General features: G+C 48.5%; 1 protein-coding gene across 2 annotated transcripts in view; it reads right to left on the reverse strand.

The window, feature by feature from the left end:
• Window positions 1-3,410: 3,410 nt before the first annotated feature.
• Window positions 3,411-27,407, reverse strand: part of LASP1 (LIM and SH3 protein 1) — an 88,108-nt gene continuing 64,111 nt past the window's right edge. For both annotated transcript variants that reach the window (XM_090044557.1, XM_090044558.1), the window contains exons 4-7: window positions 19,280-19,387; window positions 10,231-10,393; window positions 8,285-8,385; window positions 3,411-7,436 (exon numbers count right to left, since the gene is read on the reverse strand). In XM_090044557.1, the coding sequence (XP_089900683.1) occupies window positions 7,263-7,436; window positions 8,285-8,385; window positions 10,231-10,393; window positions 19,280-19,387 (546 nt within the window). In that variant the 3' untranslated portion in view covers window positions 3,411-7,262. The remainder of the gene's footprint in view (window positions 7,437-8,284; window positions 8,386-10,230; window positions 10,394-19,279; window positions 19,388-27,407) is intronic.

Genomic DNA, 27,407 nt, shown 5'->3' on the forward strand with positions numbered 1-27,407 from the left:
CAATCTAAATACACAAGGCAGATGCAGGAATGGGGGGGAAAGAAGCAGCATTATCTCCAACAGGGAAACCAAGGCACAGAGAAACTAAGTGCCTTGCCCAAGATCACAGAAACCTCTGTAGGAACCAGGAACCCAGACCTCCAGAGGCCTATGCTTTCTCCAAGGGATGGCAAAGAAGGGCAGAAGGCAGGGAGTGGAAGTGAGCAGGGGAAAGTGAGGCAAGAGGGGTGGGTTTGAAGCAGGGAACACTTAGTACTGGAGATTTATCTGAACGTGGCAGATATCAGGGAGGAGTGTTACCCGTTCCTCACAGCAGACAGGGGGTTTGGACTCCTCTGGGCTATCAAACATCTTTCATGAGAGAGGACCAAGAGGAGCCCCCTGCAGAGTTGACTTACTACTTCAGTCTCCATGCACAGGTCTCAACAAGCTTTGAGAAGAGGACAAAATGTCATGACCCTCAGTTCACCAAAGGGGACAAAGGAGGTTCAGAGAGACCACAGCAGGTGGGATCTAGAACTAGGAACCAGACTCATGTCTGTAGACTCTCAGATTGGTGCCCTGTCCCTATGCCTGTGAGCAAAGGGGCCAATTGGCTTAATTTATTGCCAGCTGTTTGGAGGCAAGTGACATGGGATCAATTTGGGGAAAAAAAAAAAAAAAAAGAGACTTGCAAAGCTTTGCACTTTCCTGTTTGTGATGTTTCTGGTGCTCAAAGATCCATTTCTACTCTGTTTATTTTTGTCAAAACATCTGTTTTCAGGATTTTTTTTAAGGCAGTTAAAATTAGCAGCTTTGGCCCACAGAAAAACAAAAGACAAATTTATGCCAACGGCAACATCCACTGGGATCTTGTTCGTTTTATTGATTGTAAATAGCATTCTCCTCTCCCAGCCCCCAGCTCATCTTATAAGGGGACTTTCCACTCCAAGACCTGCTGGAGGGATGGGGGGAGGGGAGAAGAAATCACAGGTTTTGCTGTTGAAACCACGTAAGTGGCTGTCAACTGCTTTCTGACAATGAATTTAGCTGCAGCCTGAAGGAACAATGAGCATGGATTAGGAGTTCAAAGCCAAAGTTAGACATGTCATGCTGGAACAGTTGTTTTTCCCTCTCCAGGAAAAAAAATCCCAACTTCACTTTATGTCTGTACTGATTAATGATCTCCCTAAGAGGAGAGGCAAAGCCAGGCCAATGCCCTGCCAAACTCACAGCAGATTGAATTGCTCTGTGCCCTCAATTAACCTGTTCTTTGGAAGAAGCAGCTTTAATGAAAACAGACACTGAACAAACCCAGAGGACGGTTTCCAGCCTGGAGAGAGACACCTGAAGTAGCAAAGGTTCCTTCACCCTTGGATGGACCCAGCGTGATCTGAATTGCAGCAATATTTGGAGATCATAAGAGATGCCATATTGGGTGCATCTACACAAGACGCTAAAGGCACAGTAGACTAATTCTACTGCACATTAACACAGTGGGCAAAACCTGCGCCAATGCCCTAATGTGCAGTAGAATTAACCTACTGTGCATTAGCATCACAAAAAAACCCATATGCCAGCACTAATGTGCAGTTGCAATGATTACGACACAGACAGTACCTGTAATTACAGGTACTAAACAATGCATTGCAATTGTGGCTCATTAATGAACGTGTAGATGCACCCACTGAGTTGCATTAAGGGCCCATCTAGCAGCACCATACCTAGACTCCTGGTGGTCCCAGGCAAACTTTTAGTTTTGGGCCTGCCTTTGCCAGAGATGATGGAAATAATAATCATCATTGTTTTCACCATTTTCCAGCCCCCTTCCCGTCCCGGCCCCGGGTGGCTGCCCAGTTCACTCATGCCCGTGTCCGGCCCTGTCATCTAGCCAAGTAACCTGCCACTTACAGTGACAGAAAGTGAAAGCTAAAGAGGAAGAGTATTTAAGCAAGGCATATAGCACCAGAGCGCCCCAAGGGGTGACAAGGTCAAACAGTTATAAACTCCTGCAAGACCATTTCAGGCTGGACATAAAGAACTTCTTTATTGTTCGAGCCAAGGTTTGGAATAGCCTGCCGCTGGAGGTGGTTCAAACACCTACTCAGAATGGCTTCAAGAGAAATCTGGATGTTTTTCTTGCTGAGCTCCTATGACCCCAGCTGACCTTCTGTCCCTGGGGCAGGGGGTTGGACTTGATGATCTTCCAACGTCCCTTGCAGCCCTAATGTCTGTGACATCTATGAAATCTATATAAAAAATGATCCAGCCCCTGCCTCTCTCCCGCTACAGCTTCTAGTTGGGAAGCCCCTGCTGAGACCAACCTCCCATTCTGCTTGGTGCAGTACCTCCTTTAAGAAAGGGATATGGACACAGCTTACCACCTAAAGGAAACAAAACCAGATATAAGCAGAGAAAAGTGATCACAAAAGTGTTAGTTATCTACCTGTTTAATTAGGCCTAATAACCAACAGATCAGTTAATTCATAAACACAGAGAATAGGAACAGATGCTAATCCAAACAACTTCTAGTTCCTTAGCTTGTAGCAGAAGATACCAGAAAAGAATAAATAAATTCTCATGGTAAGGAAGAGGTACTTGATCCTCAGCCCTGCTTTCTTGCAGAAATGGAATGCCCAAATCTCCACTCATCCTTAAAATGGATTTGATAGAAGGCCACCAACAGCGCTGCTGTCACACCCTATTTGCATATTTGGTTATACTGGGAATCATGGGGAAAATAAAAAGAGTTACTAGAAAAATTAGCTTCCTTGCAAGCAGGCAACACAGTAATTACCCTTAATTATAATGCTCTACTATGCTGTAATACACGTGCCACAGTTCACAGATCACAGCCAGGCCTGGAAAGTAGAGATGCTTTGTCACTGTTTGTTTCTCCTGTGTTGCAGGCAGTATATAAAGTCAATGTTGTTCCTTTGCTTCCAGAGCATCCAGTCCAGTGGAGGTGCACCTCTCTAATAATATTAAGCAGCCACAACTGAATACATTTCTGTCCACACCTATGGGCAAGAGAAGGTATTTTACAGCTAATGGAGGCACAGACATCGATGAATACATTCAAGGTGTTACCTCCAGGAGTGGCAGGCACTAATCTTGAGGCAGGAGACATCCAAGGAAGAAACAACCTGCCCTCTGCCTCCACCACCTGGACCCAGCTAGAGATGCTGCATTTTCTTTAGTGAAATGACCTGTGCAAGATCAGAAAGGAAGCCTATGGCAGAACTCAGGTGTTGCAAGAACATTCTCGTTCACAGCATGGCCAAGCAGATAGCTGCTAGAATGAGCTGCATCAACACCCTGGGACCCCAGGTCCTAAGCTATACTCAAACGCTGATCACAGCCACAGCCCTTGCTAGCCCTTCCTCCAGCTGAAGGAGAGAGAAAGTTAAACACAATTAAGACCAGGTCAGTCAGTAGGTAAAAATTATACTTTTATTTTTAATTTGAGTAAACCAGGAAGAGAAGTTGTCGGTTTGTTCCGCTCAATGGTTCAGTTAAAAAGGCCAAATAAGTTTCATTTCTGGGCACTTGAGCCCATGGGAAGAAATACACAAAGACAGGAACCTAATCAAAAAGAAAAAAACAAAACAAACAAACCAGAAACAAACAACAAACTGATCAAGCCCGGCACTGAAATGCAACGTGGAAAGCTAAGATGTACAAGATTTATTTTACACACTGATGAAATGGTTATACTGATGCAATTTAGCTTGTATTTTTTTTTAACATTTTCTCTATTTATTTTAAATACAGGTTTAGGTGCTTTTCAGCTATGAAAAAAGGCAAAAAAGTGCATAAGTCAGAGAGAAGGCAGAAATCAAGCAGTAAAGAGGTTTGTTTCCCATGGCAGGAGAGAAGGGGCAGATGGATGAAAGGGGAGAGAATGACAACAGACTCAAGGTAGCATTAAAAAAGTTTTATACCAAAACTCAATTTCCTTGATTTATTTGGTCCATTAAAAAAAGTTTATTCACATTGTTATTCCTCCTCCCCCCCATAACTAGCTTTAAGAACAGCGTTAGCAGTAAAGGATATTCACCTCTCCCCTTCTTCAGCTCCTGTGCTCACGTGTTTTAGCACCAAACAGGGATTCCAGTTCCCCAGAGCCCATCTCAGCCACGTGGAAACTGCCCTCAAGAACCACATCCCAGTTGACCGCATCCCCTCCCAATGCCCCTGCAAGTCCTTAGCCTGCTAGGAAAGCTGGTTTAAAAAAAAATTAAACTAAAAGAGAAATCAGAGGTTCTCATTTCCTCACCCCACCCAGGCTCATTCTCACTCCTGACTGCATCTTCCCCTTTTGGGACACAACTGACTTGTCACTCTTCAGTCAATGGATCCCCGGGCTCCAGAGACCCTCTTCCCCGATTGGCGCTCTTACTACAGCAGCGTGAGAGGAATCTGAGCCGGAGGTTTTTGCACACACTACTGCATCCCACCCCTAGGCCCCCACGGTATAAAAGACACAACATATCTTCAATTCAGGTTTTTGTTTTTTTGCCAGTTTTGTTTCCATTGTGCTTTTGAGAGAAGGGAAACAGCAAGAACTCAAGAGAAGGGAGGATGCGAAATTTTTTTTGCTTGCCAAAAGCTGGCTGTCCCCATTTTCAGAATGGTTTGCAAGGAAAAGCCAAAAAAAAAAAAAATAATAATTACGATAATAAAAGGCAGAAAGATCCCTAATCTCCATACAACACTTAGCCAGGTAGCCCCTGGCTCCTAGACTCTTTCCCCTCACCTTGGGCATGAGCACCACTATGGAGGGGAAGAAGAGAAAGAGACAGGGATTTGTCTGTAGCCCAGTATCCTTGTGCTAGCGGGCAACTGATAGTCTATGGCAGTCTGCATCCTTCCAGGGGTCTGGCCACCTCTGTCTAATATCCAGCTTCTCCCATCAAGGTTTAAATGGTTCCATTGGTCAAGGTGCCAGGAGAGTGAAAGCCTGGCACAGTGCAGTTGTAAACATGTGGTGGTCCTCTGCCCCTATCCCCTTACCCCATCAGGGAGGGGTGACCTATCTGGAAGGTTTTGGGAGCTAATGGCACCTCACTGGGGCTCAGAACTTGCTTTTAAGAAGCCTGGTAGTAACTCAATCCATTAAAAAGAGACCCTTGGGCCTAGCTGAGACCACCTCACTGGCCACACCATATGCAGCCTTCTCAGGAATGGAGCAGTAGTCTATGTTATTCCACAGACCCATTAAGCTGTATGGAGTTCTTGGGTAAGAGAAAGGCACCAGGGAATATAGGCCCCATTAGGCCAAGCCAAACAGGGTGGCATAACTAGTTTGTGAGGTGGAGGGGGCTTCCCAGTGGACTGAGCTGGAGAAGGCGCTGATTCACCACCATTCTCAAATGCTCAAGTGCCTTAAACCCAGGATAATGCAGCACCATCCTTTCTGCCCTCCCTGCATAGAGATTTCCAGTTATAGTTGCCCCTGCTATTTGGTTCCAAGAGCTCTTAGTTCAAACCAGAAAGGGAGCAGGGCTTGTGCTCTGAAGTTTTGGTCCAGGATGTGATCCAAGCCAGCAGCAGCCTCAAGACATCTACTGCTGGCACAGATCAAGGAGAGAGTGCAGAAGGCAAGGGCTGAGCACGCTTGTCCACTGCTTGTCTTCTCCAGGCCGAAAGGCTGGAAATGGAATGTAAGGCGAACTAGCACGCCTGCCCGGGGATGGGGAGGGAGGGAGGAAAACAAGCAGCACAGTGGCACTAGCTGGCTCTCGCTGCTCTTTCTAATGGGTGGTGGCTGAAGTATCAGGCCAAGAGAACCTCTTGTGGAGAGCACTGGTCCTCCAACTTGGCCCCCTTCCTGTTCTCCAATCCACAGACCCTTTAGTAGCACCTGCTGAACTCCACGGCAGCATGAGGCACATGTCAACCTAAAGCAGAGAGGAACTGCACCTTGGTGGAGATAAAAATCCCAGTCTTCACCTTTATTGTGAAGCCTAAAGAAAACCCACAGCCCCAGCAAAAACTATTTCCACATCACCTGCCCTTTGTTCCCAGCACAAATGGCTGAAGGAAATGTGGCAATGGTTTATTTTGCCCTTGGCTTGGTTTGTTTGTGGACAGAAAGTAAAATCTGAGCCAGATGCACATCTTACTATGGCCTAAATGGCCACTGAGGCTAGAAGCAATTGCTGTCAAATGTGTGCCTGCTCCAGCTGACTGCAAGGAGGGGTCAGGCATGACAGTGAGCAGGGTCCCTGGAGACAGAAGGCAGCTGCAGCCATGGAATGGCAGGAAGCTTGCCAGTGACTGTTCCTCTTGCTTGGCAGCAGTGTCCCAGTTTGGGGAAAAGTAGAGTCTCCCCTGACCCCCTTGCTCCCTGCCACAGCTGCCTCCATCCCCCACTGGACCTTACAGACCTCAGTGCCATGGAGGACAGGCAGCACAGAACAATGATCAACCAAAAACAAGACAAAACTAAGCACAAGGCCTCTTCAAGAGCCTTTTGGATCTACTGACTCAGGTCATGAAAAGATTAAAAAAAAGGTTCTCACTAAAAGTTGTAGTGGTGAAAGGCTGATGGGGAGAACAACAACTCACTGGGAATGTTTAGCAGAGGACAGGAGATAGATGTGGAAACTAGGAAGTGGCCCAGAGCAAAAGCGGCACAGGCCAGGGTGTTACCAGCTCCAGGCAGGAGATGCTTGTGGCTCTAAAGAACAGAAACCCTAGTTAACCAGGCAGAAAGCAGGCCACAAGCCCTCCTCACCCCTGCTGCTAAGCAGCAACCCCTCAATCATTTGGTCCCTTGTTACTCTAACTGCTTGGCTTGGTCCCTAGTAGTGATGGATGGATTTGCTCCTGTTCGGGGGGGGGGGGTGTAGCTGGGATTCTCCCAGTGTTCAGGATCCCAGTGACTCAACCTGTTTCCACCAGTCAGAAAGTGCCTCTGGAGAGGCAGGGCCCCCAACTGGTGCCCTAAACCCCTTGACAGTTACAAGGAAGAGGTAGGAGGGGGAAGAAAAGCTGCAATGGTTTGGGCTTTTGGGTCATATGGTGTGGTCACTAGACAGATCTCCTGCAGAGTCCCAACAGAGCTATGGGATCTATGAAACAAAAGCTACGTTGGCAAGAGAAACCGGGAGACAGCTGCAGAGTTTCAGAACACAAAGTATGGACATGAGAGGGATGCAGCTCTGGTGGAGGAATGGCAGAAGGGTGCTGGATGAGACACGTACACGCGATGGGGGGGCCCCAGTGCGAGCAGGGTGCTTTGGGTGTTGGGTTGTGTCCCCCCTTCTCCTCAAGGCTCAGATGGCCTCCACATAGTTGGCTGGGAGCATGCCGGTGTCCCCTGTGCGCTCCACAGTGCCATACATCCATCCATCATCTATCTGCTGCACATTGATGATGGTGTCACCGTCTTGGAAGGAGACCTCATCTTCATCAGCTGCATTGTAGTCATAGACAGCACGGAACCGCTTCTGCAGGGTAGGGAGAAACGAGTCAGCAACACATGAGAAGTTCCAGCACAGCTATTTCCACCAAGGTGCTGCAGCACCCTGGGGTGCTACAAGATCATTTTAAGGGTTGCCTGGCACCCCATGACACATTAACACTGTTAGATTTCCAAACACCTACATGAGTTGGAAGGTAAAGCTAGAGAACCTAAGCGGGAATCCATAGTGTTCTGACCCACTGAAGTCCAAGTTCTTTGCAACAAAAGAATTGCTCTATTATTTTTTCTGCAGTCAAACAAATGAAAAATGAAGAGCCAGCATTTTCTGAGAGGTGCTTTGAGTCTCTTGAGAGTGAGAACCACTGCTCTAGCCCCTACCCAGCCCATGAAAAGGCACCCCCCACACACAAAAAAACCCAGACAAAAACATCCCATCCCCAGAGCAGCCACATGCTGTACAGAAGAGAAAAGCCTGCAAATCAAGGGGAGAGGAGGGAGGCAAGGAGGGAAAAGCTGGCTGTGCAAAGGTCAGTAAAAGACCTAGAAACACCTCCCCTCGTCAGTAAGCAGCAGTGTAGGGCCCCAGGTTAAGCACAGCAATGCAGGAGGCAGAGCTCAGGACCACAGCCTTGGAAACAAGGCAGCAAAAGCATAGGAGACTTGTCATCATTTTCACCACAGCATCAAGGGAGCAAGAGAGCTAAGGGAATCTAAATTCTTCCCTGTCAATGCAGGAGAGTTTGCAGCAGCTGGAAGAGCATATCCGACTGGAGCAAACACTGACCTACACCATCTGCTATGACTAAGGACTGGGCAACTGGCATCACAGCTAGGCCTGTTCAGTATCACTGTTATCCTCCAGGCAATACTCACCCCTCCTCCGGAAGGGATACTACGCTGTATAGAGACTGGAGCAGCAGGCTCCTTGTAGCCATAGGAATGAGATGGAGGCTGTTGTTGCTGCTGCTGGTAGGCTGTAAAAGGAAACAGTGCCCATTAGCCACAAAGTGCTGCTGTGTGCAAAAGGATGGAGACACTGAGCTCTGCATCTCTCAGAGGGACAGCCAACTATGAAAGGGCATTCCCTTCTGTAAGGAAGAAGCACAAAATTAGCTGAGGTCATTGCGGGACCCCTGGCAAGGCTGTACAAGCACAACTCTGGTGTTGTGCCAGAGGACTGGAAGAGGGCCAATGTGGTTCCCATTTTCAAAAAAGGGGAGGAAGGAGGACCCAGGGAACTACAGGCCAGTTAGTCTTACCTCGATCCTGGGTAAGCTTTTTGAGAGAATTATCCTGGCGCATGTCCATGAGGGGCCAGCAGGGCAGGTTATGCTTCGGGGCAACCAACACGGGTTCATTAGAGGCACGTCCTGTCAGACCAACCTGGTGGCCTTCTACAACCAGGTCACCAAATCCTTAGATGCAGGGGTAGCAGCGGACATAGTCTTCCTGGACTTTCGGAAGGCCTTCGACACTGTCTCTCACCCTGTTCTCATTAAGAAACTGGGGGACTGTGGTGTAGACATTTACACAGTCAAATGGGTTGCCAACTGGCGGGAGGGCCGCACCCAGAGAGTGGGGGTGGATGGGTCATTTTTGACCTGGAGGGATGTGGGCAGTGGGGTCCCCCAGGGCTTGGTCCTCAGGCCCGCACCGTTCAATATCTTCATCAGTGACTTGGACAAGGGGGTAAAAAAGCACCCTGCTCAAATAATGATGACACTAAGATGTGGGGGGATGTGGGCATGTTAGAAGGAAGGAATAGGCTACAAAATCGGACCTAGACAGGTTACCGGGGTGGGCAGACGAGAATAGGATGGGATTCAACACTGACAAGTGCAAAGTGATGCACCTGGGGAGGAACAACCGGCACCATACCTACAGGCTGGGGAACTCCTTGTCAGTACAGAGGCAGAAAAGGATCTTGGAGTCATCATCGATGCCAAGATGAACATGGGCCGGCAGTGTGGGGAGGCAGTCAGGAAGGCCAACCACACCTTGTCATGCATCCGCAGATGCATCGCAAGCAGGTCCAGGGAAGTGATACTCCCCCTCTACACGACACGATCAGACTGCAGCTGGAGTACTGTGTCCAGTTCTGGGTGCCGCACTTCAGGAGGGATGTGGACAACATGGAGAGGGTCCAGAGGAGGGCCACTCGCATGATCAGGGGGCAGCAGGGCAGACCCTACGAGGACAGGCTACGGGACCTGAACCTGTTCAGCCTCCACAAGAGAAGGCTGAGGGGGGGATCTAGCGGCTCGTTACAAACTAGTCAGGGGGGACCAGCAGGCATTGGGGGAGTCCCTGTTCCCCCGAGCACTACCAGGAACGACCAGGAATAACGGTCACAAGCTGGCAGAGGGTAAATTCAGGCTAGACATCAGGAGGCGCTACTTCACAGTCAGGGCTGCTAGGATCTGGAACCAACTTCCAAGCAAAGTGGTGCTGGCTCCTACCCTGGGGGTCTTTAAGACAAGGCTGGACAAATCACCTTGCTTGGGTCATTTGACTTCAGTACTCTTTCCTGCCATGGCAGGGAGTCGGACTTAATGATCTGCTCAGGTCCCTTCTGACCCTACCAACTATGAAATTGCTTGTCTGGGCCTCAACATGGAAGGAAAGGAGCTACAGAAAAGCTACAAAAGTCAGTGCACCCAAAACTAGTAATAGCTCTTCTGTGGTCTGATGACAGAGCCTGGCCTTCTCCAAGATCCCAGTATCAGATGAGGGAAGGCAGCGTAGATGACAGACTACACCTTGGACAAGTAGGGCTTTCCCAGACAAACTACACCCCCCAGATGATTATAGCTTGTTACCAGGGTTGCTGGGCTGGATGTGATGAGGTTGCTGGTGGTGCTGCTGCTGTTCCGTGGGTCTCCTGTAGTTGGCGCCATCCTGAGAGTTCCTGCGCTCCATCTCTCCACCCTCACCGGGGCTGGAACCCATCCTGCTCTTCTCAAACTCCTCATGGTACTTTATCTACAAGAGGAAAAAAGAGGCAGCAATTAGGATGCTGCCTGCTGGCTCCTTCCCTAGGCTTGAGACAGCTGGGCTACAGACCGTGTTTAACCTGCTAGCACAGATCCTGTTCTCATCAAGAAGCACGGTATGCACTGCTGTAGCCACTGGAGATGCAGACATCTCAAACAGGAAACTGCCTTAGGTGCTGCCTCACTTGGATCAAGCCTTGCAGAAAGAATCATCCCAGGGTTTGACCTAGGTCCATGCCTATGGCCTGGTGCCAAAGGGCCACGCAACTTGAGAGCACACTTTGGGGGTCAGGGAAGAGCCCGTGACTCTTTCCACCAAACAGGCTGTTGAACCACAGCCATGACATCCAGGCTGTGCCCTAACACTTCTTGTGCAAGTTCAGCTAGCTACCCCTCACATCTTGGCATGTTAATGCTGTGCCCCTTTAGGACATTAGACCCCTACCACATCCCATCAGAGGTGGAGGGCTGCAAAAAGCTCAGGGCACCTCTGGGATATAGCCACAGAAAGTAATTGCTGTTCATGCTGCTCTCCAGAAGAGGGTGCCAGAGACTCTCAGCAGTTCCAGTTGGAAAGGCATCAGGACCAGGCAGCTGTGTTTGTTTGGGGCTAAGGGAACTTCCTTTCCACATGCACTTGGTCTGGACTGATGGAGACGGGTACAAGCTCTGACCTATAACGAGGCTCTCTTTTCTGTTGTCCAGAATCTGCTCCTTGCTTTTGGCCTCTCAGCAAAGGGTCAATTTGTGGCCCTGTTATTCTACCCTACAGATAGCCAAGACTGCTTCCCAGTATCTGGCACTGCCACTTTTCCCTTGCCTTCCCCTAGTGTTTCCACATGCCACCCCTCACCAACTGCAGGCTTCCTTGCAACAGAAACTGTCTTTGCCCCAAGTCTGTAGAGCACCCAGTACCCACAGGGATCAATATCTACAGTACACTGAAACAGACAGTGTGCTAGGTATGCCAAAACTTCTGCCCAGGAGCCTGTTTGCAGAGACAAGGCCCTGCTCAGGCCAGGAAGATACAAGGCCCTGCTCAGGCCAGGTTTTTTTTTGGGGGTGGGGTGGGATGGAAATCTGAGTCACTTCTGCCCATTTCATCCATCATTTGAGTTGCAGCTGTACATGCACACAAGACTGTGGTGCTTGATGTTACAGAAACAGCAGACAGCCCCCCGTCTTGAGGAGTTTACACAGTCAAGAATGGGACAGCATTCAGGAGCAGCTGAGAACTTGCTTCAGTTTTTCCAGACGGGGGGCCTGCAGCTTTCGGTGAGATGTCCTGTTCTGGCAGGGTACTGCAACCTGCAAACAAGCACCTTACAACTCCCACACATGAAGAGCCTGGCTTGGCAGGCATGCTTTGGACTTGTTACAGTACACCCTGTGTACTACATATTGCAGCTACCTGTAACCCTGTGGCAGGTTATGTACTGCCACAGCATCAGGAACCTTCCGTGCAATCGCACCCTCCTGGTAACTAAAGTAGAAAACGTGCCACGAAGTCCAGCCCAGCCCTCTTCCCAATCACATAGCAAGTCCAGTACACAGCTCCTCACATAACACCACATGTCCTTGCCCCTCTTCCCCACCTTCAGTCGGAGTCCATACTGCTCCCTTCCTAACTGGGCTGGAGATACTTTAGCTATTAATGCTTGGCCTGATCACCAAAGAAACTGGTTTTCTCTGACTTAAAAAATAAAATCCCCAATTTTCAGTTAGCAAAAGTAACCCCAAATCCACATTTTTCTGTTATCAAACCATGATTAGAACCAAATCGGGGTGCAGAACTGCTTCCTCTGTGGGCATTCATAGGGGTTCCTCCAGCATTAATGTGAGCTGAGCTGTGTCAAACTAAGGATGCACCTCTGAGGTACTGCAATACTGGTCAGGGAAGCGGAGCTCACCCCTGCTTGCAATAGTACCAAGGCTGATCTGACCCTCAAGCCCTGTTGGTTTCTTTTCTCTTTCAGCCACTCTGCGAAGATCCTGTGTTCCTGACACTGACCTCTGAAGCACAGTAGCTTGGCCTCAGATTACTTCAGCTGGGAACACTCCCAAGCATCTAATTGGAGCCCAGGAGCATGATAAGCCAAGGGGGAGCAGAGTCCAGAAACACAGTGGGCTGTGACTTGGCCAAAACACTCAAGCACAGACAAAAAAAAATGAGGCAGAATGAGGGTGCAGGAAGGGAACCCCTACCAGGGAGGGTTGCAGGTTGGAACTATCATGCCCCACTACCTCAGTTTAGCTCCCTTGATTTTGGCCTCCATGCCAGCTCTGCTGCAGCCAGAAGAGGCTATTAAAAGAGAAGGGACTGATGGTCTAGCTGTGAATCTGCAGACCTAGTACAGCACAGATCAGAGAGGAGAAAGCTACAACAGCTAATTAAGACAAAGGCTCCCACACTCTGTGCCTGTATGGTAACCAGAGCCAGGGACGGGCATGTGGTGGGAGTCAATTTTAGCTGGACAGGCAGGATTACCATTCACTGTGCTGAATATAAAACTCAGGAAGCCTCTTGTTAAGTGCAAGGACTGGTGCCTTCTGTCACCTCACAGGCAGTATTGCCAGAGACGGAAGCAAGGACCACAGCCTCTGCCCCATATATTCTAGGCAAAATGCCAAAGGGCTTAAAGCATGAACCAGGCATACACAGCCCCCTTATTTTTTTTTAATCCCACACAATTTAGTCCTAATGCCCATGCTTGTTGTTCCAGTCTCAGTGTCCCCTGAAGGCAGCCTAGCAGTATGTTTGGTTCTGCTACGGAACTACATGAAAACCCAAACCCATCTCCCTTCAGAGCCCCCAGGAGACAGCTCTGGCACATTAAGACAAAACACTCAAGTCCCCTGAACCAGATCTTTGTCACCAGAGACGGACACAAAGTGGAGCTGCAAGAACATTCTACAGCACCAGAGCAAACCCAGGAGTGCAGGTCAATGAGGTCATGTTTGGCTACAAAGAAATCTCCAAGGAAGTGCAAGGAAGAGAAACCCTTATAAATAGAGCCCTGAAGTGGCAGTAGGGCCAGGGAGATGGGAGACATGGAACAAGGAGATGCTGCATTTTCTAGTGGCAACAGCTTCCTCTGTGCCCATTAAGATAATGATATGTTATTCCTTTCTTCCCTCCTCCAGGTGTCCTTCATAGTCCCCTCCACCTCCAGAACCTCCTCCTGAGGTTCTGCTTGAATTTCACCCTGCAACCTTTTTGTTTTTGGTCACCTCATCTGTGGCTCCAAGTCCTGGGACCTCTTGGTCAACTCCTCCTGGCCCTGGCCAAGTGGGCCCTGTATTCGACCAGGAAGGAGGCTCTGGCCTGGAGACTGCAGGGCTGCTTGCCTCTCACTTGTCTGTTCACATTTCTGGGCAGAGCACCAGTGGGCAGTGTCCACCAGTTCCTTGGATGCCTCTGAGGACCACCCAGGGGACTCTGTTCAGTGTCTCCCTCAGGCACACTTATTTTCACGTTTTCACCCTTTGACCCACACAACACTCCTATCCTGTTTTTTCCCTTAGCTGCCCCAAGAATTTAGTTGTACCACTCACTCATTAGCCCCACCTGGGGTTACTAGTTAGCCAGGTGGGCCTTAGGCAGAGAAGACATAGGACTTGCCTGCAACTGAAAGCAAGAAGAGATTCTCTACTTTGTCTGGCAAGCAGCAGCCTGACTCTTAGCTGTTGTGGACTCTGTTTTCCATTCAAAGAACTAGCGTTTCATCAGGCCCAAGGGCCACAGAAAGGATTGCTGGCTGTCCTACACAGTGGAGTCACATCTACACTAGCCCACCTACTGGTATTGCTTTCAGCAGAGCTCCAGAAAGCGGCCTATATTTTAGGTGTCATACATCAAGGATTGATGCATCCTGTTGGGACACCACCAGCTCCAACTTCTATGCCCCTGGGGAAGCTAAACAGCTTTGAGAAGTGCCTCAATGTGGCACAGGTGCTTAGGCCCATAACAGCATCTGGAAGGGTGGAGCAAGTCTCTAACAGAGCAAGCTATTTCCCCTGTGGTGAAAGCTTTTGCTGTATATAGAGAGTTAGGAAGGGAAAAACTTAGTGGACAGACCAAAAGAACCCCCCCCTCCCCCAACTTCGTTCCACAACTCAGGAAGTATTAAGCCTGCTATAAAAACAGAAACAGTCAGTTTTAGAAGTGAACACACTCAATCTTTTTTTTTTTCTTTTTTTTTTTTTTTTTTAAAGCACTTAGACTCCAGAGGCACCATGCTCAGTCAGAAGTACCCTCAAGGGTTTCTGAATATTTGTTTCCTCCCCTCCCTCCCACCCACAAGACTCATGGTCTGGTGTCTCCTCATCACATCTGTTACAGCCTCCCAGAAACAAGACCTCTCAGGCAAACATCTGTCCCAGAAACCTCACTTTTAAATAGAAGTTTGAAGGGTCCCAACCTCTGGCTCACTGGGCTAAGTGGGATCAGGGAAGGAGCCAAGAGGTGCTGCCAGGACACACATGACTAGTCCCAGCCTTTGATACCTAGCATAGAAAGAGCTCTCTCCAGTGCAGTCTGTTTCTCATTTTATTCTCCGAGCATAGGTCAGAAGGGAAGGGTTAACTCCAACCGTCTGGGCGTGGGTGTAAAAATTAATAGCCACTTGTGTTAACAAATACACAGCCAATCAGACAACACCTGGAGCCCATTCACTTGCTGGTTAAACAGTTATTTACTGAAGGGAGCAACAGGAACTCTGCCAGCACAGGCAAGAGCAAGAAGTAAAGCCTGGAACAGAGCCTTGCTGCTGGGAAGGGAATTCCCCCATAACACAGCAAGGCAAGAGTTGCACCCTGTTTGGACTTATCTCCTGAAATCCTGACCAGGGACAGCTCTGCCTGCAACAAGCCAGTTCAGTGTACTGGCCACAGCCAACACTGGTTTTTAGTTCCTGGCTCAGTCAGTAGGTCAGTTCCCTCAGCAGAAACCTGGACAAGTGCCTTCCACAGGGCATAACAAAGGGGTGTTATTTTACCATTGGTTTCCAGAACCTCAGCGTTACCTTTCAGCAGGTGAGCCATGCAGCAGCTTTGAAGTCTCAGGGATGGGAAGGGAAGTTGTCAGCCTTGCTCCTTCTCCAGGAACATTAATGTCCTACTGGACACCTTACTGATCCCATGCCCTCTCAGCTGCCAGCTTCCCTCATGAGCCTGTGCTGTCAGGCCCCTTGGTCTGGAGTGGGGGTTTTCTTACGAAAGTAGGTCATCTTTATGGAGGGCAGGACAGCCAGCCAGACTGTATAATAGGGAGCTCCTGCTCTGAACTGCTCCCAGACTTAGGAGTGAATGGGGAGGTTGTGCAGGTGGTCCTTAGGACAGGGCTGAGCCCCAAACCTAAAATCAGAAAGAAAACCAGAGCACAACTTGCTTGATTTTGTTAGGGACAACAGGGAGTCCCAGTGGCAGCCAACTGAATAGCCCCCCTCCAGGAGTTATCTGCTGGGAGGCTCCTTCCCTGCCTCTATTTGGCTCTCCACTCCTCACTGTACCGTGCAGAAACTACTAACCTTGACACATCTTCCTCAAAACTGAGTTTTCTATAGCACTATAAGCACCACCCATCACCCCCTCCCAACATGGGCCCAGGCAATGTGGCAGGTGGGCAGGATGCAGTTTCAAAAGGGGACTGTGCTTTGGGGGAAGAAAGCAACATTTCCTCTGCCAGTGAGTTAATGGCTAAAAGGCCAACTGAAACAACCCATGGGGAAGTGAACTGGCTGCAGGTTCTCCATTCACCAGAGCCTATTTTCATGTAACAACATATCATACAACTGCAAGGCATCACTGCTTCTTTCCCTCTCCGAAGCAGAGCTTCTGGCTCTCCTTCCCACAGATAAAGTGGGCCCCTACCTTAGCAGTCCTTTTCTCTTACCCTTGCAGGATCACTAGGCCTCCCTGCTCACTGGCTATTGCAGGGATGCAGACTGCAGTCAGGGGAGCATTTGCTTCTTCCTGTCACTCAGGCATGGGCCCTGTCCTTGCAGTCCCCAGCAAGAGAATCCACATAATGAGGTCAGAAGGAAGAGGAATATGGGAACTCTGCCTGTCAGGCATTTGCTTAAGCTTATGCAAAATGTAGTTTGAATTCCTGTGGGAAGAGAGCAGCCAAACAAACAATCGGGATCCTGCACTTTGTGTGAACGCTGGCAGGGTCTCTGCATTTTCCTGTACACTGCCCTGCTCCACTCAGGGAAGGGCAACACACCAGGTAGCACCTAGAAGGATCCTCTATACCCCAGACCACTCTAGCTCTACCCGTCCCTAGCAGCCTAGACTGTAGTTGGCCATGAGAGTCACAGTGGGAGGATCTCCGCACCCGAACATTGAAAAGGGCAACAGTCTGCCCTCAACTTCCTGTTGGGTGGGAAGGAAGGGAGATAGGGTGCGGCTTCCTAGAGTCCAAATAGTCCCCCTAAAACACTGAGCCAGAATCTCCCTGCACAGAGCCCTACAGAAAGGCTGAGGGGAGTTTATACCTCCTCTACCTCAGGGCTGCTGGAAAAATAATTCAAAAGCTGACCATGTGTGAAGACAGCTGTGTGGTCTGCCCCAACTTGTACCCTTGTTGCCATGGCCACTCTGGGCACTGTGGCAGCTGAAGGGGTGTCAGCGCATTGGAATGCTCCAGCCCCATAGGGGAGACGGGCATAGAGCCAACCTGGCAAGGGGCACCCTGGGTATCACAGGGGAATGCACTCTAGGAATACTACAGCTGCTCTGCAGCCCCCCTGTGCTGGCTAGCCCAACATGAAGGGACCCTAGGGCATTGACCCTGTAACCCATGGGTCTTGAGGAAGGGGAAGTGAGTAATGCCAGCAGCTTATCAAGTGGAAAAAGTAAAGTGATCACGTGGAAAGCTGCAGCATTTGGAGCTGGTTTTGCTGGTCAGCCAGAAGTCAGAACTCTGGATCCTGTCCTTGACCAGGCCAGGGTTTGCAACAGTCTCTGGGACTCTGATAAGGGAATTCTAGCACAAGTATGACATTCAATCAGCAGCTAAAAGGTTGGTTAACCCTTGTTGTTCTGGAGGAAGCCAATGCTGCTGCCACCTCCCCAACAACAAACCCCAGAAAACCTGAAAGCAGGGACCGGTCCTCCCCACAGATATAAGAGAATGCAGCATAAATCACCCTAAACCCAAAGTACTTACTGCAACAGGGCCAGCATGCATGTACACCAGCCATGCAGTGACCCTCCTCCCAACCACTTCATTGTGAAGAAAGGGCAGCAACCTTCAGTGGCAGAGCTTTTAGAACAATGATGCTCACCCAGGTTGCTGCAGCACTCTGGGGTGCCTTGAGGGTGCCACAGAGTGCCACACAACATTAGCACTGTTGGTGTGTAAACATGATTCACAAGATAAACCCAGAGATTTCAAATAGAAATCTAGTGTGAAAAACATCCTGACCTGATGTGGTCCAACTTCTCTGCAATAGATCTGCTCTCTTATTTTTCTTCAGGAAAAAAAACAACACAACAAATGAACACTAAGGGCTGGCATTTTCCTTGATAGTGCCTTGAGTCTAAAAAGGATTGAGAATCACTGTTTTGCAGCATCACTAACTGGTAGAAAGGGCATCAGCTTACTCTCTGCAACAGATTGAACTACCAGGTTAAATGCTACCTGCCATTCCCAGATTTAATAGTAAAGTCTCTAAACTATTAGTTTAATATTCTCCCAAACCCATCCAAGACTATCATTAGGGCTAGTTATAGAGGCAGCAGGCATTAACTGGGAGCAACTGATGTGAGGAGTAGAGAATGCTAAGGTGAAGTGGATACAGGAGTCACAGCTGGTGCCCTGCAGGACAACCTATGGCTGAAGATAGTGGCCACCAAAACACTGTTTGGAGATTAATTCAAGAACTTGAGTATGGGTCCTTAAAAGGGAAAGGTGCTAGAAGCCAATAGCTACCAGAACCAAGGTCAAAACTTCCTTTTGGGAGAGTTGGCAGAGATCAGGACCCACAAGGCTAGACCCCAGAAAAAGGTCCCCTTGGGTCAGGGGTGAGCCAGCACACTGGCGCTCAGCTTGCATCCCTCCAGCAAGGCCAGCTTTCAGCCTCCTGATCACAGCTTTAATGATAGACAGGAAATCAGGTTATGTAGCCTGTCCTGCTTGAGTGGGGCTCGTGGCAGCAAGTACTGGGACTGCTGTGGAGGCCACGTCTATTCTACCCACGCACACGACAGCGCCAGCAGCAGCTGCAGTAAAAACCTCCAAAAACCAGCTTGACAGCTGAAACCGGCTTCACACAATAAGGGGCGGGGTCAAGGCAAGAGAAAGCTGGCAGAGGACACTGCACAACTGTTTAAGAGACAGGAGGCAGAAGGAAGAGTTGTGCATTTGGCTGGAGTGTCCATGAAGAAATATGAACCAGAGAACACACAGATGGTAAACTGGAGTCCATCACTCTATGCTCTGGCACTCCCATGGGAGGGAGCAGCAGTCTGCTTGCTACCAGCAGGGGGCACAACAACAGACAGCAGCAGCACCACATGTACCGTACTCCATAATGGAACCCCTTTCCCCATCTTTTCAAGGCTTAGGGGAAAAATGAGGAAGCGTCACAGAATATGAAGTTTAGGGAATTTGTTTCTACAGCAGAACAACTAAAAATTTAAACCATTGTTATGTATATTAACAGAAGGGCCTCGAGAAAAAACTCCACATTTTATAAACAAAAATTCATGAAGTGTGTCCTGTCCCCAGTCACCCCCTCCCCAAGACAGCTAATGGGTTTGTATTAATTAGTGAGTTGCTCTTCTGTCCCCCATTGTGTAGTCCAAGCCCCACCCAGCCCCAGAGGACTGACAGCCATAATACGATCTACCATGACTAAAAATGACTTACGTTGCTGATCTGATCCTGAGTCTTCTTGATTCTCTGCAGCTCGGGGGTATCAGCCACCACACTGAAGCCCTTTCCCTTGTTCTTCTCAAATTCCTCCTTGTAGCGAATCTGGGTACAAGGGGAGAATGGAAACAAACAGTGAGATGGTGAGAATCACATAGAGAGAGGGGCCTGTTTGGCAAGACCCAATGTCAGTGAGACCCATCTTTCCCAGGCACTGGGGGACAGCCTTTGTAGCCAGCCTACAGGCCCACAAAGGAGACGCTCCTAAAAATGATGGTAGAGCCATGGTATTTAAGAGGGCTTTTGTAAACCACCAGTGAGGCATTTCTGCAATGAATGACATCCATTCATTCTGTGGTAGAATTCAGAAAGATCATAGCTACGTTACACGGCAGGAGAAATGAGGAAGACAGAATATATCAACCATATCCAGATTAAAAGGTCATTATACCGAAGTCAACATTCTTCCCTACCCACTGCCCAGTTGGAAATACCTGGAATTCCTTACTGCTTTATACAAAAACTATGTTGGCTCTCATCCCTCCTCAGAAAGGGGTTCCAGCAGCACACTGTTAAAACACACTGACAGGCTACCACCCAGTTCTTCTTAACAGCCTTGTCTCTAGTGACTGCCAGGGGTCTGTGCAAAATCCTACCCCACACCAGGACAGATGTGCACACATCCCCACCATCCCAGAGCCATAACAAGCCTCTACAGAGGCTGAAGACCAAGTCATGAACTCAGCCCCTTCTGCATGGAAGGAATGCTTAAGCCCTCACCTGATGGAAGCTGCTCTGCTGGCTTTCACCTGCAGCCAGCAGAAAAAGGATCCCCATTTTCACAACAAAGTGAGATGGTCACAGGTGCAGGCAGCTTCCATGACTGCTCATTGGTTATTTATAGAGTAGAAGTTCCAAATAGAAACTCCAGCTGAAAGTGCCAGCCTAGGTCAGGAAACACCCAGATCCCACTCATCCTCCTTTTGAGGAGTGAACTGTCAGTGCCTGGGCTTTTCCTAGCATACCAGGATCAGCTGGCAGTGTAGCACCACAGGGGAAGAAGCCCTAGAAATACTGAGAGGAATTTTCAGAAATGCCTAAGGAGCATCGTGGGACTTCTACACAGTCCCTTTGGATCCCCTTAAGGAAACCCATATTTAAAAAAAAAAAAAGTCAACTTGGGATAAGGGGGCGGGGGGGGTGCACATGCACACGTGTACAGAGGAGGATCTGTATTAACCAACACCTTCTAGAAGCCTACAGGGAAATTGCGGGGAAAAAAAAAAAACAACAAACCACACTTCCCTCTGATGCTTCCAGAGGCACCAAAAACACCTTGACCTCCCCCTCCCCACATACAGACACAACTGCACTAACAGCCTAGTAAAGCAGAACCTCTGGCCTTGACAGGCTACCACAGAGTATTCCCAGAACTGGCACAACCCTGTCCTGCACTGAAGAGTTATTGTCTCCACTGAACTTCCAAATTGATAGTTTTGGATGGATTAACTGTCCATTCCCCAGTGTGATAGGTGGCAAGAGCAGGCAAAGCCATCAAAGCGTACAGTGCCTTATCTTATCTTTAACCTGGATGCTCCTAATCCACTGATTCTCAACCAGGCTGCCACAACACCCTGAAGTGCCTTGAGGTCCTTTCAAGGGTGCCACGGGGTACCACACTGTTAGGCGTGCAAACAATTCACAAGATACACCCAGGGATTTGCAGTTCACAAGATACACCCAGGGATTTCCAACAGTGTCTAAAACATTCTGACCCACTGTAGTCCAGATCCATTGCAACAGAATAATTGCTCCCTTTAATTTTCTGTTGTCAAAAAACCCACCCACTCCCCCAAGAGAAAACACAACAAAACAGGTGTAAACTGTAAGAGCTGGCATTTTCCAAGAGGTATCTCAAGGACAGTGATAACCACTGTCTTAAGCGCTTGCTTCTCTCAGGGGAAGGCGCAGACAGCACACTTGGGGAACGAGCCTTCAGGCAGTCTCCTTCAGGTTTCAGATACTGCCCCTTCCCAGCCCCCACTTCTGACTGCAGCCACAAGGAATTGGAGCAGAAGCCTCCTTATAAGGAGAAAGGGCTGGGAGGGCAAGAAGAGCAGGAAAAGAGAGGGGAATATGAGGACAGTCATTCCCTCCCACTCCTCACCTAGGAGCAGGGGAGTGCTCATCCAAGCAGCAGCCAGACACCAGAATGTCTGGCCAGCACAGCCAGCTTCCTGTAACCCTTCCCATCCCACAACCAGCAGAAAAAACTCATGCCGACTGCCAAGCTTGGATTCAGGAGGCTGAATGGCTGCCTATGCAAGGAAAGGGTTCGTGGGAGCAAGTTCCAGACCCTTTGCTATCCTGCCCTCAGCCAATTGTGTGCATGCAGCACTGAGAAACCTGCAAGCAGGGTCTTTCAGAAGCCCAGAAAGCTTTGAGGTCCTGATCAGTAATATTAAGGGGGTGGGGGAGAAAGCTAGGAGGAACATGACAGAGCACTCAGGGCTGCTCATTCACTCAGAGGGAAGAGAACAGTTCCTCAGGAAGACTACACCACTCCATTTGCCTGGCTGCTTGTCCACAGGACAGACAGAGCTGGGGAGACAAAAAACCTATTGAGCTGTTAAGGAAGACGACCAATGACTCCATTACCACAGACTTTCAATAAAATCATTTGGGGGGAAGAAATTGGGCTGGAACAGCCCTCAGGAGGTCAGTTACCTTATGCACACCCATGCCCAAGGGCAGAAATATCTTGCCTAAACCAGACCAGTATCTGTAACAATCATTTAAAAAAAAACTTCCAGCAACTGGCATTTTCCAGTGTCTCTAGGTTCCCGGCCATCTTAAGCCCTGATTCTCAGGCTCTGTACAGAGAAACTAAGAGGACCATCCCAGCAAACCTAAGAAAGCCTCACACAGGGGTCAGAATATTTTTTACTGGTGTCTACCAAAGCCAATAAGCAAGAAGTGCTTCTTCCCATGCAACAGGGATGTAGGTTGTAGCCATGCTAGTCTAAAGACATAGGCAAACAAGGTTCTTTGCGTGAATCTGATATCTTTTATTAGACCAACTTAAATAGTTGGAACCCAAAAGCTTGCTTAATAATTGTTTTCCAACTATTTAAATTGGTCTAATAAAAGATATCAGATTCACGCAAAAGAACTTTGTCTGCCTATCTTCCCATGCAAGCCTCATTCACTTTGGACTTGCCCAAACTAAAGGCATGAGGTTAGCTAGCACAATTTAGGATGCACGGGAGGCCAGACAAAATGCAATTAATACACTGAGCTGGACAACTTGAACCCCAGATTCCCCTCTAGTTTTAATTCTGCCCGCTCACTACATTACTATAGGACAATTTCATTATAATTAACCTCAGCAGCCCCAGGGGGAAAGTCACTGAAAGAGGGTGTTCAGTTTGGTCAAACTGCTGCATAAGAATAATGAAAAATGTGGTCCCCGCTGCTGGGATGTTTGCTGTGAAACTGAAATAGGATGTGGACAAAATATGAGGACATTTTTCACAAGCATTAGCCAGCATGTGGTAATACAAAAGTGTTAGCATCTGACCTCAGAGCCCTACTCCCAGACCAGGATTCCTCTGTGCTAGAAGTATATGAAGATAACTAGAGAGAGAGAGAGATGGTCTCTGCCCCCAGTTATTTAGATTGATACAGAAAGAGATGTGGGAGCACAAGGCAAAAGATGCAGATATCACTGGTCAGCATAATAGACTGCACTTAGTTATGTTGCCAAGCTTCCTGCAGGCACATTATCCTTAGAGCACTCTTGGCAGTAAGAGGACTTTGCTGATGTTTATGGGGGAGTTCTTCCCAAGACTAAAGGCAACACAGGCGGGGAAAAAAAGCAAAAAGGCTGCTGGAAAATTCAGAGAGTGAGCAATGAAAGCTAGCATCGTGGATTAGTTGGAAGCAGGAGTAGCTCACTGCATTGCCTACAGTTTGTGTTGTCTGTGCTAGGATTCATGGGGGTTTGATAATTAATCTTAGTGCAGACAAGGCAGCATAGGGCACTGGTGACTCAGTAAAAGTTACTAAATGCTGCCTCGTCTACAGTAGGGTTGGCCAGCACCCTCCAATACCGTACCTCTAAGTCTTGGTCAGAAACTCACAGAAGCGTAGGGCTGGTATGGAATTCAGCTGCTCTGGTTGTCTCATCACACTCCTAGTGCACTATACCAGACAGCATGCTACTAGAAGCAGCCCTCAGACTTGGTGCGTTTCTACTTGCAGGGAGAGGTCCACCACATCAGTGCAGAGCTCCCTCCTCCTTCCCCCAGGTCCAGGGCGCAAGAATGGATCCTGAAGGCAACAGCAAATAGCAGGGCTCCAGTCAAGAGCACCCCTTCCCCAGCATGTCTGCCCAAAGGGGCGGCAGCAGCAGCAGAATCCCTGCAATGGCAGCTGGTGCATGGATTGTAGAGATGCCCCTTCACATGGCTCTCGGCATAGCACCTGCAGAGAGCTTTTGAAATGGGAAGTTTTCTATAAGTTCTATAAGAGACTCTGACCTTTCACCAGTGCAGTGCTGCCTACAGTGGTTTTGATGCTGGAATCACAGAAGCCTACGATTAAGTCAAAATAGTTTTGACTGAGGAGTTAGTCCATCCACTCCATGACAGATTTTTCATCCTAACACTACATTACAAAAGCAAGGCTTAGTGAACTGTATTGGATATGTCACCCTTAGAAGCAGCAAGCCAGCTGGCCTGCCCAGAAAAATATTGAGAAGCAGAGAAATCCACTCAGCTGAGTTGAGGGACAGCCACAGGGAACACCACCAAGTAGGAAGAAGCAGCTCAAGGAAAGTTTACTATGAGCCAGCCAAAAAGCAACCAAGTTAATACAGTTGCAAGAGAACCTGTGACACCTCTCATCCCCCAGCCTGAATGGGTATAACTGGCCCATTATACAGGGTGACAAATCATAGGCCCAGGGTGTATGTCCTCTAGCCTATGACTAACTGGCTTGGTATGTTAGAAAGTCAAAGTTGTATATTAACCCTATTTACTCTGTTCTTAAACCTTGGCTTCATTCAGAGTGTTGAGTCAGGACTTGGGCTGTAGGAGTCGCTACTTTTGAGCTCCCAAAGGACAGAATCTATTGACCCCTTGCAAGAGGCTGTGGGGAAGAATAGAACCCGTTTGGGGACACTCAGCATAGCCAGTCTCCCATTGGGCACCATGCAGATATCAATCTGATGCACAAAGGAGCCTGACTGGCTAGGAGAAGTGGAAGGAGTAGGGAAACAAAGGTTATAGTAACCAGAGAGAACTGATGTGGAAACCCAAGTCATGAACCTAATACATCCACACTGGCTGTCAAGTTGTGTGAGAGATTACACCCACCACATTTCCCATCCTGAGGCCATGTGGCTCCCCCTCCAATCCTTCCAGATTTCTCCTTTAACATTCAGCTGCCAGGAACTTCTCTCCGATAACACAAGAAATTCACACGTCACCACTTGGCAGCAGCAGGGGGCAAATTCAGATCCCAAATCAGCCCCAGCTAAAAGAAAGCCCTATGCAGGACTGGTATGAAGAACATTTCTGAGACCAGCTCTGCCAGCCAGCAAGGATGGATCTCCACAATGGTGGCACTGCCCACACACGCAATGCAATGCAAGTGAAATCTGAGTGCTTGACGGACCTGCAGTACAGCGGTGAGACAGAGGGGTGGTGGACTAGTCATGACCTTGTGTTCAGCACGTCCTGCAATTACTCAAGCACAATGCATAGGGGATAAGGTTGGGGGGTGAGAGATGGTCAGGAGGAAGCTTGGCCCTGCCTGGCTTTAGCAGGCCACAGGCTCCATATACAGGCATACCTCGGAGATATTGCGGGTTCAGTTCCAGACCACCGCAATAAAGCGAATATCGCAATAAAGCAAGTCACATTAATTTTTTGGTTTCCCAGTGCATATAAAAGTTATGTTTACACTATACTGTAGTCTATTAAGTATGCAGTAGCATTATGTCTAAAAAAACAATGTACAGACCTTAATTAAAAAAATACTGTATTGCTAAAAAATGCTAACCAATGGAAAAATGGTGCCGATAGACTTGCTCGATGCAGGGTTGCCACAAATCTTCAATTTGTAAAAAACGCAATATCTGCGAAGCGCAATAAAGCGAAGCGCAATAAAACGAGGTATGCCTGTACAGGAAGAGAGAGTGTTGTTTCTGTGGTGCTACACTTGAAAGGGTTAAGCAAGCAACATAGGAGGGAGGAAGTGCTCAGACAAGGCAGCCTTTCAGCTCTTTCTGCCCTTATATGGGCACTCAGCTGGAGTCTATGCTGTGCTGCTGCCTGCAGAAGGCCAGACAAGAGTCAGGCGAACCAGCACTTTCCCATGTACTGCTTTGCATCAGACTATTATGAGCCATGAAAAAAGGGAAAGGGGTGTGGGAGGGGGGTGTTCAGAGACGGAGGCAAAAATGCATCAAGGAGGAAGTTAGAAAGCTGGTGGGAGATGCCCCCTCCCAGGCAGCTCTCACACTCCTCCGTTACTGTAGCAATTCCATTCACCTGAGCCTTTAAAGAGACATTTTTAAAAAAAGAGATTGCTTTCCGTCAGAAGGATCCCTCTTCCCAACCCTGAGCAAAACAGCCAAGGGGAAAGCAGGAAAAGCAAAAAGAAAGCAATTAGTTTATCTGGAGATTTGTATACACGAGCCTGATTGACAAAGGCAATAGGTTCCAATGTAATTAGTTCAACTGACTTACAGAGAGATTGGTGAGAACTGACAGGTTGGGCTACAGATTTCTTAAATTCACCCTCTTTAAACTGGGCTCCAAGCTCCCTTGAGCAGCAGTCAGTGATGCACTGCTTTAGCTGGAGGGGGTGGGGAATCTTTTTGCAGACATTAGAGCACGTTAACAGAGAACATCACAGCAAGGAAGGCATCATTTAAGGGGAGCAACCTGTCTAAGGTCACAGCAAAAGTGGACAAACTGTACCTAGAGGTCTGCAGCCAAACAGAGCTCTGTAAGCCAGAACTTCCTGCCACCTTGATCATCTCCCTCCCCATCACTGGATCCAATTTAGACATTTAAGAAGTCTCCTGGCTCAAAGTGAACAAGGTTCTACCCAACCTTTGCAACATCAAAGCTGCCTATTACTGCTGCACTGTGTAGATGCAAACAGTGGTGCTCTGTCATAGCATCTGCTGACAGCTTTTCACTCACGTCCCTTGCACATGTGATTTCTGCAGTCAGAACATGGGATTTGGAACCAAATTCACTCTGGATGGGATGTTCCCTCCATTCCCAGAAGATAATGTGCTGAACCAAAGACTGGCATGGCTAATGCAGTGCATCCAACCACTGCCTAACAGCAGCTAGGAAAGCGCTCCACACCTTACAATGCCCAGGTCTTGGCTTGTTTATTATCAAGCTGATATTTGCATCTGAGCCTTTGAACTCACCACAGGCAGCAGGAGTGGCACAGATACGCCAGTTCAGTAACAGGAACACAAGGAAGAACTCAAGGGCAAACTGCCCGTCTTGTCCACAACAGGAGCCTCCACCCTGGGACATAAGATAGCATCCCAAGGTGCCAATTTCAGAAGTTTGAAAGGAAAGCGCCAGACCTGAAAGCCTGTGATTTGTCTGCCACATGTGGGAGGGAAGCGGGGGCTGAAAGCGTAAAAGCCACCACTTTGGAAGACTAGTTTAGCTGCACAAGAGCTGATTATCTGCTTCTGACAGTGACCGGAAAGAGAGACGCCTTCTCAGTAAACATAAATAGAGACCAAGCACTGTGTTAACACTTCCAGTATGGCAGGTAGTTCCACCACAGCCTCTTCTATTCACAGGCAAGTTTCAAATGTGGACTTCTGGTAAGCAGGTAAGCTTCTTCACTCAGAACAAAGTGAGCAAGGAGGTGTTTTGGAGGGGGATTAAATATACAAGTTCATCACACTGGAATCTGATCATCTGCCAACAGGAACGGGAAGTTATTACAGCCTGTGTTTACCATATACTAGGTCAGCAGGAGTGTCTCAGAGGAAGGTGGCCCCAGCATTGGTTATGTTTTTCCAAAAACAACTCTGGAAACATCCCATTTCTTGTCTAGGAGTCCCAGCCATTTTCAC

Source organism: Crocodylus siamensis, chromosome 4 (genome assembly GCF_052110815.1).
Source record: "Crocodylus siamensis isolate JL-2025a chromosome 4, ASM5211081v1, whole genome shotgun sequence".
NCBI lineage: Eukaryota > Metazoa > Chordata > Crocodylia > Crocodylidae > Crocodylus > Crocodylus siamensis.